Raw genomic sequence first — 14063 nt, 5'->3', positions numbered from 1 at the left:
TCGAGATCATCCTGGCTAACACGGTGAAACCCTGTCTCTACTAAAAAAATACAAAAAACTAGCCGGGCGAGGTGGTGGGCGCCTGTAGTCCCAGCTACTTGGGAGGCTGAGGCAGGAGAATGGCGTAAACCCGGGAGGCGGAGCTTGCAGTGAGCCGAGATCCGGCCACTGCACTCCACCCTGGGTGACAGAGCGAGACTCCATCTCAAAAAAAAAAAAAAAAAAAAAAAAAAAGAATTTACAGTCCATTATGGAGAGGAGACACACACACAGGATAAAGGCTTATATATGCTAAGGAAAATCAAGATATACATAATCACAAGTTAGATGGCACTAAAATTAAGACCTAAATATTACAGAGAGGATTTAGGGCAGTGGTTCTCAGTCCTGCCTGCATGTTAAAATGTCCTCAGTTTTTTTGTTTTTGTTTTTTTTCTTTTTTAAAATTCCATGCTCAGGCCACACCCCAGACCAATAAATCCGAATCTAGTGGAGGGACTCAAGCATCAGTATCTTTACAGCTTCACAGGGGATTCCAATGTGCAGCCAGAGTTGAGCACCACTGGCTCTTGGTGATGGAATGATAGCTAGTAAAAAAACTTTCTATCAATGTTGTTCCATCTTTGCAAGAAGAATACATCTTAAATTGGAAAAAATCAAAGCAAAAGTGGTCAAAATCAAGCCAGTTATGAGGGAAGGAAGACTTGGGCTGTGTCCAGAAGGGATTATGGGGGTAGAAGAAACATCTGTACAAGGCAGTTGTCTGTAAGACGTGTGGCAACACTTTGGCCAGCTACAGCCAAGTGTGCTGAGGGTGCTGAGTGGGATGGCTGAGTTATTGAATAGATGGTGATATCAGATAACTTGTATTTAAGGAAAACTTCTCGGTCGGGTGCAGTAGCTCACGCCTGTAATCCTAGTACTTTGGGAGGCCAAGGTGGGCAGATCGCTTGAGCCCAGGAGTTTAAGACCAGCCTGGGCAACACGGCGAACCCCTGTCTCTATAAGAAATACAGAAATTAGCTGGATGTGATGGCTTATGCCTGTAGTTCCAGCTACTCAGGAGGCTGAGGCTAGAGGAGCGCTTGAGCCTGGGACGGGGAGGATGCAGTGGGCTGTACTAACACCACTGCAATCCAGACCTGGGCGACAGAGTGAGACCAAAAGGGAAAACTTCTGGATTATCTGAATAGAGTAAAATATGATTCTGGCCTTTAGTATTAATAAAGAGTTGGTAGCTATGGCTCTGATTATGGGATTATCACTATAGTGTGGGCACAGGGCTGGCATTTCCATGGGGAATGGGGAGGTGAAGGTTGAGTTGGCCCTGATTCCAACTTGCCCATGACCTTCGGTGGTCATTTCATGGGTTGGCCTTCAGCTCGCTCAAAATTAATGTGACAGGGTTAGACATGATCTTTCCTGAAGTCCCTTCTAGTTCAGCATTCTGTGATGTTCTTTGCTGGCTTCAGCAAAGTTATGGGGAAGTTGAACACATACGATTCAAAAGAAGTACTATTGATTAAAACCGTATTAAGACCACTTTAACAGAGAGAGAATGAATACAAATGGAACGAGTCTGTCACATGACTATCCTTTCAATGAGTGGGGAAACTCTTTTTTGGGGTTTGGGTTAGGATTTACTGGTGCTGTTTCTAGGAGTTAACCTGATTATTAACTGCTTGGTGAAAGAGCCAAGGAAGATTACCTGTCAGGACTGCATGCAGAATGACAAGACTGCATATGGTGCGGAGGCCTTACCAAGCAAAAGCTGGGTGTAGCCGTATCTCTCTGGGCAAAGGCTGGTAAGTTCTAAGAGGAGTTTGTGTAGTGTCTACATCATAGATATGCTTTGAGGCAAATGTGTAACATAAGTGCCTCCATCTGCAGTTTTAGGAGAAGATTTTACTGGCCACCAAAATGACTCAGTGACACCAGGCAGAGTCTTCTGGTAAAGGTTCTGCAAACTTAACATAATGACCGTGTTGTAGAAGAAAAGCTACAAAAGTCTTTTTCATTAGGTAAGTGGCATAAATAACCCTTTCCACGAGGGTGTCCAAGCAATTGTGTGAAAGATAAAAGTTTGCAGTTTTGTGCAATAGCAGGAATGGCAGCGGCATCCTAAGACCGACTCAGACTAATCTGGTTTAAGCTCCAAATACGACCTACATTAAAAGTGGCAGACTCTGATGAAGCATAGTGAGGAATTTTCTCCCACTTGTTCTAAATCCTGGAGCCTTTACAATCCAGCCTGTCATAAAGGAGGAAGTATTTCTGACCGTATCTTGGAGAAATCAAATGCTGTGTTTATGCAGGGCTAACAAATAAACAAAGATCTGTGCTCCCTCTGCTGGCTCTCTATAGCAATATTGAAGGAGAAAGGAACCATACGTAGTACTGGCATCTTCAGTAAACACAAGTCAGTTTGGGTATTCTGAGAAGAACCACTCATTTAACTTGGTTTTGAACATTCTTTGGGAAAAATCTATCTTTATCGACTTCGGACAAAGGCACTTGGAAATTCTTAAAATTAGATATGAAATGAGACATACCTGTAGCCCTTGGCTACCAGATTGCTAGCTGTGACTGAAATAGTGATCTGGGGATTGATTTATCAGCAGACACAAGTGGATTCCTCCAAGATTTTTAGATCCAGACACAATCTTTAAGGCAGTTCTGAAAAAAAATCTCAGGTCCAATGTAAAGTTCCTTTTTTCTCTTTTATAAGAGCAACTTCCAAAAAGTAAAGATTTACACTATTTATATCTTTTCTGATAATGTCAAACACTAGACTTGATTTTCCAAATCATTAGCATGCAGAAGAATGACCTCATGGTGAACAGATGCACTTGGCTGTGAGCTGCAGTGATTACATCAGTCCCTCCCAGCAGTCGAGGGTGCCCATTCCAGTTAACCCTTTCAAGGCCTCTCTGCTGCTCCCTCTTTCTTGGTGATATGATTGAAAACACAAATTTAGTCCCCCACCTCAATATGTGTGTGTGTGTGAGAGAGAGAAATGTACATGTATATATAAATGTATTTATACATAAAACATATATATGTTAACTGCAACCAATATTTTAACACTAGCTACCTTTTAGATTATTTATATTTATTGCTGGTCAAAAAAGGAAGGTAAACTACAGTGCTGGGTAAAAAAGTAGTTGAAATATCTTTACATGTCAGGTGTTATCAATACAAGTAATGGATGGAATAGACACAAGGTAGACATGATGGTCTTTAAAAATATTTTCTGATTAGGAAAATAGATTTTGTTTTGAGAGCTCTTTGAAAAAAGCTGAGCACTCATATATTAGCAGCTACATCACCATGTGTGGTTGACAGCGCATCCTGAACGGAAGCCTGTTCACCTGGCCAACCCCGTCCCCACAGGGCTTGTTGGGCGGATGGGTAACAGCACCTGGATGGGGGAAGTCAGAGGCAGAGGGCATTTTCCAACAGTGGAACCTTCAGGCACAGGCCACTCCCACTGAGCACATCTCCCACTTTCACTTCAGACTTAAAGGCTGATATTGGGGCTTTCCCGCTAGAAGTGGGGGCTGCATGCTGCTTTCTGGCTTGCTGCTACCAATACAGTGTGGAATGAACGCAGCGTTCAGGTGACGCTCCCTCTTCATTAATAATAAAGCCCCTTGTGGTGAGGATACAAAGAAAACCTAGGAGCCCCTAATTCCTCAGATTGTGCATATGCATGTGAGCCCAAGCCCAAGGCCCTGCTTTGATGACACTGAGGGCCAGAGATGGTCTGATTGGGTCCTAAGTGCACTGTGGGAGCTTAAGCCGCTCAGGGTCAATTTTTCCAGTTGGCTTGTTGCTTGGAAGAACAGACTTCACCTCAATTTCTTAGTTTAAGCTGGCTGGCTCATCTGGGTTTGATCGCACTTGTCCCAAGAACATAACAGTGTAAACAAATGACAAATGTTTTCATCTGTAGAAGTAGTAACAGATAGTGGACAGGGACTCTTCAAAAGCGAAGCCAGTATGTAAGATGCTTCTGAAAACGTGCTTGTCTATGGTGCTGAAATGCTCCGTCCTCATTGTACTGCCCCACATTTCAGTTCAAATCAAGATTATATCTACTTCCTTCCTGCTCAGCGTTATGAGGAGATATGCAAAGAATTAAAACAGAACATTATGCCTAGACTTAAAAATCACACTTAAGGATAGGTATGATAGACATATAAAAAATTTTCCCACTCAACACTGAATACCTTAAACCATGAACACTATGAAATGTAATACTGATGTTAATAATTTGAAAAGTGGAGGGAGTAGCATTTGTCTTGATATTCCATGTTTGGTTTCACATTCCTTTTAGAAAAGTTCCAATGCCCACCCTCACATGCTGTCAGAATCTTTATTCTGGTAAGCAATTTTCAAAAATATGACATTCTTGAAGAAGCCCATTGACAATCCTCTCCAAGTAGAGTTCTTAAAAACTCGAATTGCTCCTAGAATCTCCCTCATTTCAATTGGTTTAAATAATTATGAATGTTTGGAAAAGATCAAATTAGTTTATACAGAGGCTAAAATATACATAGAAACAAGGTCCATCATTATTCATTTTGATAATATCTTAATAATCTTAAGAATGTAACAGTTAAGGAATGAAAACAACTAGTTATTATTTACATGTTTAATTTTAAGAAATAAAAAGCTTTCTCAAGAGTTAAAAGAAACAAACAAACAAAAAAACAAGAAACAAAAAACAACCTGCACTGAAAAATCAAGTCCTCACGAAGAGGGGAATAATCTCATGAGGGTGGGAAAAAGCTGAATGAGATCTTTTTAAAATTAGCTTTGCTACAGATCCCTCATGTTCTTGCACTGAAAAATTAGAAACAATTTAAAATCTCTAGCCAGACTGAGTATGAAATCTTCATTTCCCTTGAAACGAATTTTTTTTTTGTCTTAGATAGAATGTTGGCAGAGTGTATAAAAGAATTCAATTCACAGCTGTTCCACTTTTTTAATGTAAGAAACATTAATCAAAGCTTTAAGTTATAAGCTTTTCTCATGTTGCTTAGTATTCCAGTTCAACAAAGATCAATAGAGGCCATCCCAGTGTTCCTTGACGCCTCACCAGGAAGCAGAGGCGTGATTATGCAAATCGTGCTGCTCCTGCACCTCTGCCAGCCTGCTTATCTCCCAAGCCTTCTGCCTGCTGCTCCTGGCTCCCTGCGCAAGTGCGTGCCTCTCCCTCTTATCTCCCAACAAAGCTCGGAGAGGCGAGGATTGAGGCCAGCGATGTTAAACAATGATGCATGGCTGATTTTATTTGTAAGTGATTTATTTCACTGGATTTAATTTTTTTTCACTTTGTGTATAAGATATTTGTTAACGAATCAGAATAGGAGAAGTAAGGCAGTGTTCAGAGACAATTGACACAGGTTAGAAATCTATTAAGCACTCTAACAGTTGCATCTAAAGCAGTGGAAGAAGGAAGCTCCTCAGTGAGAATTTCAACATGCATTGGCTAAATATCCCATTTACTCTCTGAAAGGCAATTAATCTGTAATTATATGCAGAAATTTACAAGTAATAATTCTATTATTTGAAAGAAACACACAGTAATCATATAATCTGTTTAAGTGGCGGTACGTGTATTTTTCCCCCCAAGCTGGAAATATAAAAAGAATAAAAACCTAAAAACAAGGAAATCTATGGAAACTTTCACAATTTTCCACTGGCCCTAATAAATGAAAATTATTCTAAGCTAGTTTCTAAACGGGTTCCACACCAGGTGCTGCTCCGGTCGGCGGCTTGTCCACATGACACAGACCACTCCAGAGAGACACACGCACACTGCATTGCTGTAATGATGGACCCCGGGACACTGTCCTTCCATGTCTCCTGCATTAATCCCTGACCCTCGTATCTCGGCAGCATAATCCCCATTTAGCATTAGTAGCAACGGCTTCCACTGTGAGGAACTCTTTTTTGATAAGTAAGCACTGATTCGGGCATCGCTTTTAAACAACATATTCCCAGCTCAGCGAGAAACCCACACTCCTGAATGAACCGGAGCACATTACTGAGAAAAAGTTCATTAACCTTGCTAGATTTGAAGGTTAACAGGATAGCTGAAGAAAGGAACTGAGTGAACAGCTCGAATACAAAACAAATTAAAATGAATGTCATCATTCCTTTTGATATTCATTAGTTGATTCAGAGGGAGAATGCTCTTCTTAAATTTGCAAGCATTTATCTGTGAAAAACAGGTGTACATCTGCTGCTTGAATGCGTCTTAAGCGCGTGAGAGAAGAATAATGTAGACACTCACCCGTTCCGCTGAGGGAGTAGCTGGGAGAGGGAGAAAAGACTTGGGCTGCGAAATCCTCGAATGTCATGACTTCGCGGTGGTTCTGAATTATTGCTTCGAGATACAGAGCTCGCTCTTCATAGCTGCGGTAACCGGTTAAGGAAAAAGTGCGTGTGCAAAGTGGCATGCAGAGCAGTGACAGAATTCACTTTTAATACTGTTGTGCATTTTTTTCTGTGTAAAAAAGTATCCTGCAGGTTCTTTACCATCTTGCAGAAAATTAAATATTAGTCATAATTCATACCAAAATTCTGGTTTTCAGACCTAAGTTTCTCTTAGACTTTAATTGCATTTAATACTAGTAATACTAAAAAACATGTAAGGCAACAGTTACAGAATAACATCATAAGATCATTAGGGTTGATTTAAACAAAAACAGGAGACACTGATTGCAACGGCATCTCTTTCCACTGACAATAGGTAGATCTTTTACGTCCTATTTCAGTGGATAAAACATTCTTAGCCTATTGACATGAGTTGATACTTCAAGCAACTTGGTAATACAACAGTGCAGATGCTTCTTAAAAATAAGAAGATGCAAGTTACTGGGAAGAGAGAAGGCTAGGAAGATATACTTTGAGGGGGCATCAGAGCCTCTAACCAAGACAAGCTGTGAACATTGGAAAATAAGAACTACTATGTGAGAGAATCTATCAAGAGTGTACAGTGCAATTTTTTTTAAAAAGACTACTGCCTTTTAATTAAAACTGCACTCTGGAACACACAGCATTCAAATGTGTAATCAAAAACCAGTCACCAATAAAACTTACAAGCGTAACACACTGAAGCAACTTTCCAGCTGTCTTAATAGGACCCCTGCGTGTGGCAGGCTTTCACAGGCCAAAAAGCAAATCTTCCCCTTTTGTGTGTGGCTTCTGTTTCCTCAGAAGGTGAATCATGCACTTCCAATAACAGGATAACGTCAGAACAATCCGACAATGGATGGAGGCACTGCACATACGACGTTATGAATTAACACTTGGGGAAGTCCGCATGACGTCTCATTTTCCCCTTCCTCATTATCAATGCAAAAGTTAAAAGACATGTTTCAGTCGTTTTGAAAATCATGCTAATTCTCCAGGAACACAGGGAATGTAGATCACCATCAGTTTATTATTTGCAGCTCCAGAAGAAGAAACGTAACTCTAGCATTTCTCACTACATTTTCAAACTATCTTTTCAAAACGGCCTCTTTAAAAATACAAGTTAGTGACAATTATGCCCTTTCAATCAGCTTTCAAGACAGCATGTGTTTTTAAATGGCCAAATACTTTTCTACTTTCTTATGGCAAAGGGTGCACACCGATCTCTAAACGCAGGCTCTTCCTCTCCCTACTCCCTCAGTTATATTCAGAGGATAATTTTCATACCATGAGGAGACCAGAGGCATTCTAGGGCTGTGCTATCCCATACAGTAGCCACGAGCCACACGTGGCTATCTCATTTTAAATTTGAATTAATTAAAATAAAAAGCTACAATTCAGTTGCTTTGCCCCCCACCACCCCCCGCCCCACCTAGATATATTTTAAGCACTCAATAGCCACATGTGGCTAGGGGTTCTATACTGGATTGCACACATATAGGACATGCCTGTCACTGTGGAAAGCACTACTGCACAGCGTGCTGCCAGAATTTCTCCATAAGCTTGCTCTATGCAACCTCAAGCAAGGAAAATAAGTTTGAAGATTTCCAAAGTGGCCCCTCTAATGATTTATGATCTTTTATATAGATGGGCATAACCGCCCAAGGCCTGGGCAGCATGAGCCTGAACTGGCTTCTCGACTGTGGGCTGAACTCCTGGTGACTCGCCTTAATGAACAGGCTGCCAAACTTCCTCAGCGAGAGGCGCCTGCTCAGGCCCAATTCTAGAGGGACCCACTAATGCCATTCACGTCTCATTATGAACACACTTATTCTGCACAGCACTTGGCTGTCGCCATGGCTCGGCCCTCCGTGCATGGCCCCAGCAAGCCGCTGGTCCGGGGAACAGCAGGACGTTAGGCCTGAGTGGCCGTCTGGCGAACAGGCACTCTGACACTAAGCTGGCACGTGCTGGCCCAGCAGGGGCTGAGCGAGGCGTGACAAATTACTCAAAGAGCTGAGCTAAACTTATGGCTGACAACCACCTGAGCCTTCGGACCGCCGTGGCCCGCTGTCAACGCTCAATTCATGGCTCCCCCTTTCAGTCCGTCGTCTGCTTGTGGGCCTGGGTTAGAGCAGGCATGTCCCTCTAAAGACCTGTCATGCTCTGCCTAGCATTGTCCTGCTGTTTCCTGAAAGGCCCCACTGCGTCCAAAACATCCACATACAGTGCTTGGGACAATGGTGAACAAAAAGGAAATGCGTGTGCATTTTGCTAACTACTCTATGGAAGCCACGTATCTGGAAAGTGGCTGGCTATGTGAATCAAGCTCATGATCAAACCTACAAAGGGACGTTTTGCATAATACAATATGAACTGACCCCAGACGGCAGCCCACCGTCCCTATCCTGGATGGCACTATCCAATTGTTGTAAGCTTGTCCTTGTCAAGGCTGAGAGATCTGGGCTCCTTAGAGAAAGTCCAGCACTGTATTTAGAGGAGTAATAATGAAGTTGTGAGATTCTCTGATTCAATGAATATTTATGGTCTGACTCCTAAATTAAGGCAGTAGGAGACAGAGAAAACACAAAGGTGCTTCCAGAACTGGATCCTGGAGAAGGAAGTGTTTCCTTCAGAGAAGGTTCCTGACCCTGCCATCCATGCCCCCGACTGTCACACACAGCCCACACTCTCCCGCCTACTAACTGGAGTGTTAACAGTGCTAAACTGGGTGCTGTCATTTAGACAAACATCCATTAGGGACTGGGGTGAGACCAGGAGATCATCAAATACATTTTCGCTCATGGCCCAAGCCAGGGCATGTAAACACCCTGACAAAGAGTAAACAAATATCCCCTTAGCTCTGGCGGCATTTAGAAACAGCCAAGGAGCTTGTGGGTGCCAAAAATCATTTCCTTTAGTAGCCATAAAAAACACAGCACTGGGATCTTAACTGTATTAATTAGTAGAACTACTAGCAAGGGGAATTTGGAGCAGTATCATCTGACATTTTCTTACCTAATATCCTTAGGGCTTCAATGCTGGTTGCTTTCTATAATAAAGGGCATTTATAATTTAGACATCAAAATGCCTGTAAGCTTTTCACATGTAAGACATGTTAAAATGTGAAGTGAATGCTGAAATAATGTCCATCCCTGGATGGTCAAAGACCTTTCACGGAAAGAGGCACCGGGTCACAAATCCGATCCCTGTTTCAATACGAGCCATGGCCCTTTTGTTCTCTTAAAAAGTCTTCTAACAAATGTGTAACTTTTAATCCTGTTCTGAATTATTATCTCATTAAAAGTCACACACAACAAAGTACTTTTTTAAAGAGCAAGAGTTTAATGAGTCCAGCCTGGGCAACAGAGCAAGATTCTGTCTCTAGAATAAAAAATAAAAAAAATTAATATTATTCCCCTACTTTACTAAAGAGGTTATATGCCATTACTAGTTACATTTTATCAAAAATTTCCAAGAGAACTTCTTGAGACTCTCAAGACACACCCTGCTGAATCTGCAGAGCTGTAAGAGTCTGAGAATCTGAACCTGTCCCCCAACTTTACTCTCATTGTTTGTTTTAATTTTTAGAAATGACAGCAGCAGCATGACAGTCAGGAAGGAGCTTGTATTTTGGTGGAAGGAAGGCAGGGTTTGAATCCCAGTTGCTCTCTTCCCTGCCAGGTGTTGATGTCCCCATTTTACACGTGAGACAGCAAAGGCAAGCTGTTTCAACTCCCAGCCTCAGTTGTCTTACGTGTAAAATGGGGATACCAACCCGTCCTCAGGATGGCTGGGAAGATTAAATAGAATCTTATATATGAAGCATCTGCCTGGGTTCCAGCACAAAAAGAAAAGCACGATAAATCTGGATTGACTGCTCCCTGCCTCTACCATGTGGGCCTAGGGTTTTGTTGCAGAAAGAATGTAGTAGGTAAGCTAGAGGAGAGTTCCATGTCAGGCTCCAGGGCAAGCAAACCCCCTTCAGGCTACACCCTCGTGAGCGGGGAAGTCCTACGATCTCCATTTTACTGATCAGGTAATGAGAGCTCCGAGAGTTCAAGTAATTTTCTTGAATCACAGTGACGCAGTAATGGAATTAAGGCTAGAGCCCAGGTCCTCTAACCTTTACTGCTTTCATCTAATATCTTGAATTCTAGAATAAATAGTGTTAAGTTCAAGATCTTGTGTGAGGTTGGGAACTAAACTCCAAATGAGACAAATCAACTGACTTAAATATACGTGAGCTACAATAATCAACCCACAGTGTAAACCTGAGTGCATATGTGTAAGCTGCATCTATACCCAGACCATGCTGTCTTTATAAAATACAACAAAACAACAATTATTCCATTTTAATTTCTTTTTACTTATTCAGGCTATGTGTTTGTTGACTGTTGTTTAGCACTTTCAAGCTTCTTTTATCAAAGACATAAAGAGAAATGTTTGGAAGAGGCTATGTTGCAGACTATATTTTTTCAACCCTTGAAACCCTTCTTGCCTGAACCTTCTCTAAATTTTACAAGAGCAGACATGATGCTCAGACTGGCAAACTGGCCCCGGACACAGGCAGCTTCCTGACATCGGTGTGTGTGTGCTGTAACAATTTGCATACCCATCCCAGTTTTCTTTCTGAACTCATGCAGCCTCTTATCACTGGCACAAGCAAGCCTGGAGCTAGCCATTCTCATGACTCTGCAGACTCTAACTCCCATAGCAGTGATCTGCAGAGAAGGGAATGTCATGTTTCAGAACCATCTAGGACGCTTCAGCCATCCATGCATCCCTCTCAAAAGTTCTGGTGCTCCCGAGTTCTGCTGCCACTGTCCCATCCCTTGAGGACACTAGGGTGTGGAAAAGGTTGAAAACCTCTGGCTAAATAGCTACTACATATGACCGTCTTAAGCCTCCTTATGTTAGTTTTCTGTGGCTGCTGGAAATGACCACAAACTGGGTAGTTTAAAACAACAGAAATTTATTCTCTCACTAGTTTTGGGAGACCACAGGTCCAAAATCAAGATGACAGCAGAGGCTGCAGGAGAGATTTTGTTCATGCTTCTTCCAGTTCCAGGTGGCTGTCTCCGTTCGTGGGGCTGCATTGACTCCACTCTTTGCCTCCATGGCTACATGGCCTTTTCCTATTCTATGTGTCTCCCTTAAAAGGACACTCCTCACTGAATTTACTGTTCTCCTGGATAACCCAGGATGATCTCCTCATTTTAAGATCCTTAACTTACTTATATCAGCACACAGCCTTGTATCAAATAGTTAACATTCACAGGTTCCAGGAGCTGGGACACAGATATATGTTTTTTGGGACCATCGTTTACTTCAATAAACTCCTTGAGGACACCATATGAGTCAGGTTCATCAAATTTATGTCAACAGAAATTTATTCTTTTATGTCACTCATACAACCTAGCTTAAAAGCACCCCACATAATATTTACTGTGTGGATAAATGAACGCCTGAAATTCGTGTCCATTGTTTTAAGCTATGAAACAGCTAGATATATTATAGGCAATAGCAACTTGTAAGGAGAGGTTAGAGAGTTCATTTTGAAGTAAAATTCTACATAGATTTTAAAAACTGCATGATAAAAACTTTTAGAAGAATGTATGGGGCAAACTCTTTATGACGTTGGGGTACGGATAGATCTCTTAAGAAAGCAAAACATGAACCACAGGGAGAAGACTGGTACATCTGATCACATTCAAAGTAAGAACTCCTGTTTACCACAAAACTGTAAAGAAGGCAGAACTACCAGGCACAACGTGGGAGGAAGCACCTGCAACTGAGAGCTGGCAAGGGGTAGGTGCCAGAATATAAGAAGAACGCCTAGCAAATCCATAAGAAAAAGTCAAATAACCTACTAGAAAGATGGGCAACCAAGAGATAAACCATGACTGGCAATTAAGTTGCTCAATATCATTAACGATCAGGGATTATGAGAATCACAACAAAATACCATCTTATATATCCCAGAGTGGCCAAACACAGAACATGTAATAATGCCAAATGTCAGACAGCACATGGGGCACAGGAGCCCCAAGAACCTGCTGCTGGGAGGTAACTGGCCTGGCTTCTTGGGAGAGCAATCTGACCTTATCCAGGAAAGAAAAGATGCGCGTGCTTGTGGACTGGCAATTCCGCTCCTCAGTATATGAGCTCTGGTACATATGTGCTTGGTTCAGAATGTTTATAACATGTTACAGACAACAGCAAAAAAGAAAAAGGAAACTATTTTTAACATTCATGGATAAATGCAGTCACACAATGGGATATTATATAGCAGTGAAAATAAATGAACTATAGGCATGTGTATTAATAAGGATAAAATTGAAAACAATGCTCAACCAAAAAAGCCAGTCACTGAAGGACACATGAGTGCAATTCTATTGCTACACATTTTATTATTAATTAATTAATTAATTAATTTATAGACAGGGTCTCACTGTGTCATGTAGTATGGAGTACAGTGGAGCCATCATAGCTCACTGCAACCTTGAAGTCCTGGACTCAAGCAATCCTCCCACCTCAGTCTACCAAGTAGCTGGGCCTACAGACATACATCATCATGCCTGGATAAGTTTTAAAATATTTTGTAGCAATGGGGTCTCGCTATGTTGCCCAGGCTGGTCTTGAATTCCTGGCCTCAAGTGATCCTTCCACCTGAGCCTCCCAAAGTGCTGGGATTATAGGCCTAAGCCACCTTACCCGGCCTATATATATTTTAAAAACAGGTTAAGTGAAACATATTGCTTAGGGCTATACACATATGTAGGAAAATGATGAAGAGCAAGGAAATAATAACCTGGGATTATCTCTGGGGTGTGGAGGGGTGGTACCTGGGAGGGTCTCAAATATATTGGCTGGTGCAGGTGGGTATCAGTACTGGGACACGTTTTGGTGTTCCTTAGAATGTATGTAAATGACACGTCTTCTAGTCTGTATAAATATTTCATAATAAAAATGGGCAATTTGGACATAATGAAAAAGCACTAATCAAATGAATCTTTTCTCACCCATCAGAAGGATAGAATGAGCTTCAAGTCGAAGGCTAATATAAAAGGTATGTGTTTGGGTGTTAGAGTTGACGATGATTACAAAGAAGTCCATTTGACTCAGACACAGAGAAAGCAGAAAAGAGACAGTACTATTTTTAGGGATTTCATTCCAGAAGTAGACCAGAATGTCAGAGCTCAAAATTTTCAGAAAGTTGTGGGGAACTCTGACAGAAGGGATTCAAAAAGCTCAAATCAAACAGGGATATGAATGCCACCTGTAGGGGAGGGAGATAATGCTTCGAGAAATAAAAATGCATTTCTACAAAATTACTGTTGTTAGAATTACTTACTATGCATTAAGAAATCTGAGAATGGTCAAAATACTACATATATTCACAGGCTTAAGCATAGATTTCTATACATTATCCTTGTCTGCTCAGAGAACTGGATCTCAAGTGGCTGTGCTATTTTCTTTTTTTTTTTTTTTTTTTTTTTTTTTGAGACGGAGTCTCGCTCTGTCGCCCAGGCTGGAGTGCAGTGGCGCGATCTCGGCTCACTGCAAGCTCCGCCTCCCGGGTTCACGCCATTCTCCTGCCTCAGCCTCCCGAGTAGCTGGGACTACAGGCGCCC

At 41.7% G+C, this 14063-nt stretch overlaps 1 protein-coding gene across 15 annotated transcripts in view; it reads right to left on the bottom strand.

Moving 5' to 3' along the window:
- The window catches only part of RALGAPA2 (Ral GTPase activating protein catalytic subunit alpha 2), a 322322-nt gene that overhangs the window by 16562 nt on the left and 291697 nt on the right, over positions 1-14063 (bottom strand). For all 15 annotated transcript variants that reach the window (XM_005568218.5, XM_005568214.5, XM_065522707.2 and 12 more), the window contains one exon: positions 6305-6426. In XM_005568218.5, the coding sequence (XP_005568275.3) occupies positions 6305-6426 (122 nt within the window). The remainder of the gene's footprint in view (positions 1-6304; positions 6427-14063) is intronic.

Source organism: Macaca fascicularis, chromosome 10, assembly GCF_037993035.2.
Source record: "Macaca fascicularis isolate 582-1 chromosome 10, T2T-MFA8v1.1".
Lineage (NCBI taxonomy): Eukaryota > Metazoa > Chordata > Mammalia > Primates > Cercopithecidae > Macaca > Macaca fascicularis.
Note: the sequence above shows the minus strand (reverse complement) of the source record. Positions and strands in the feature narration are given on the sequence as shown.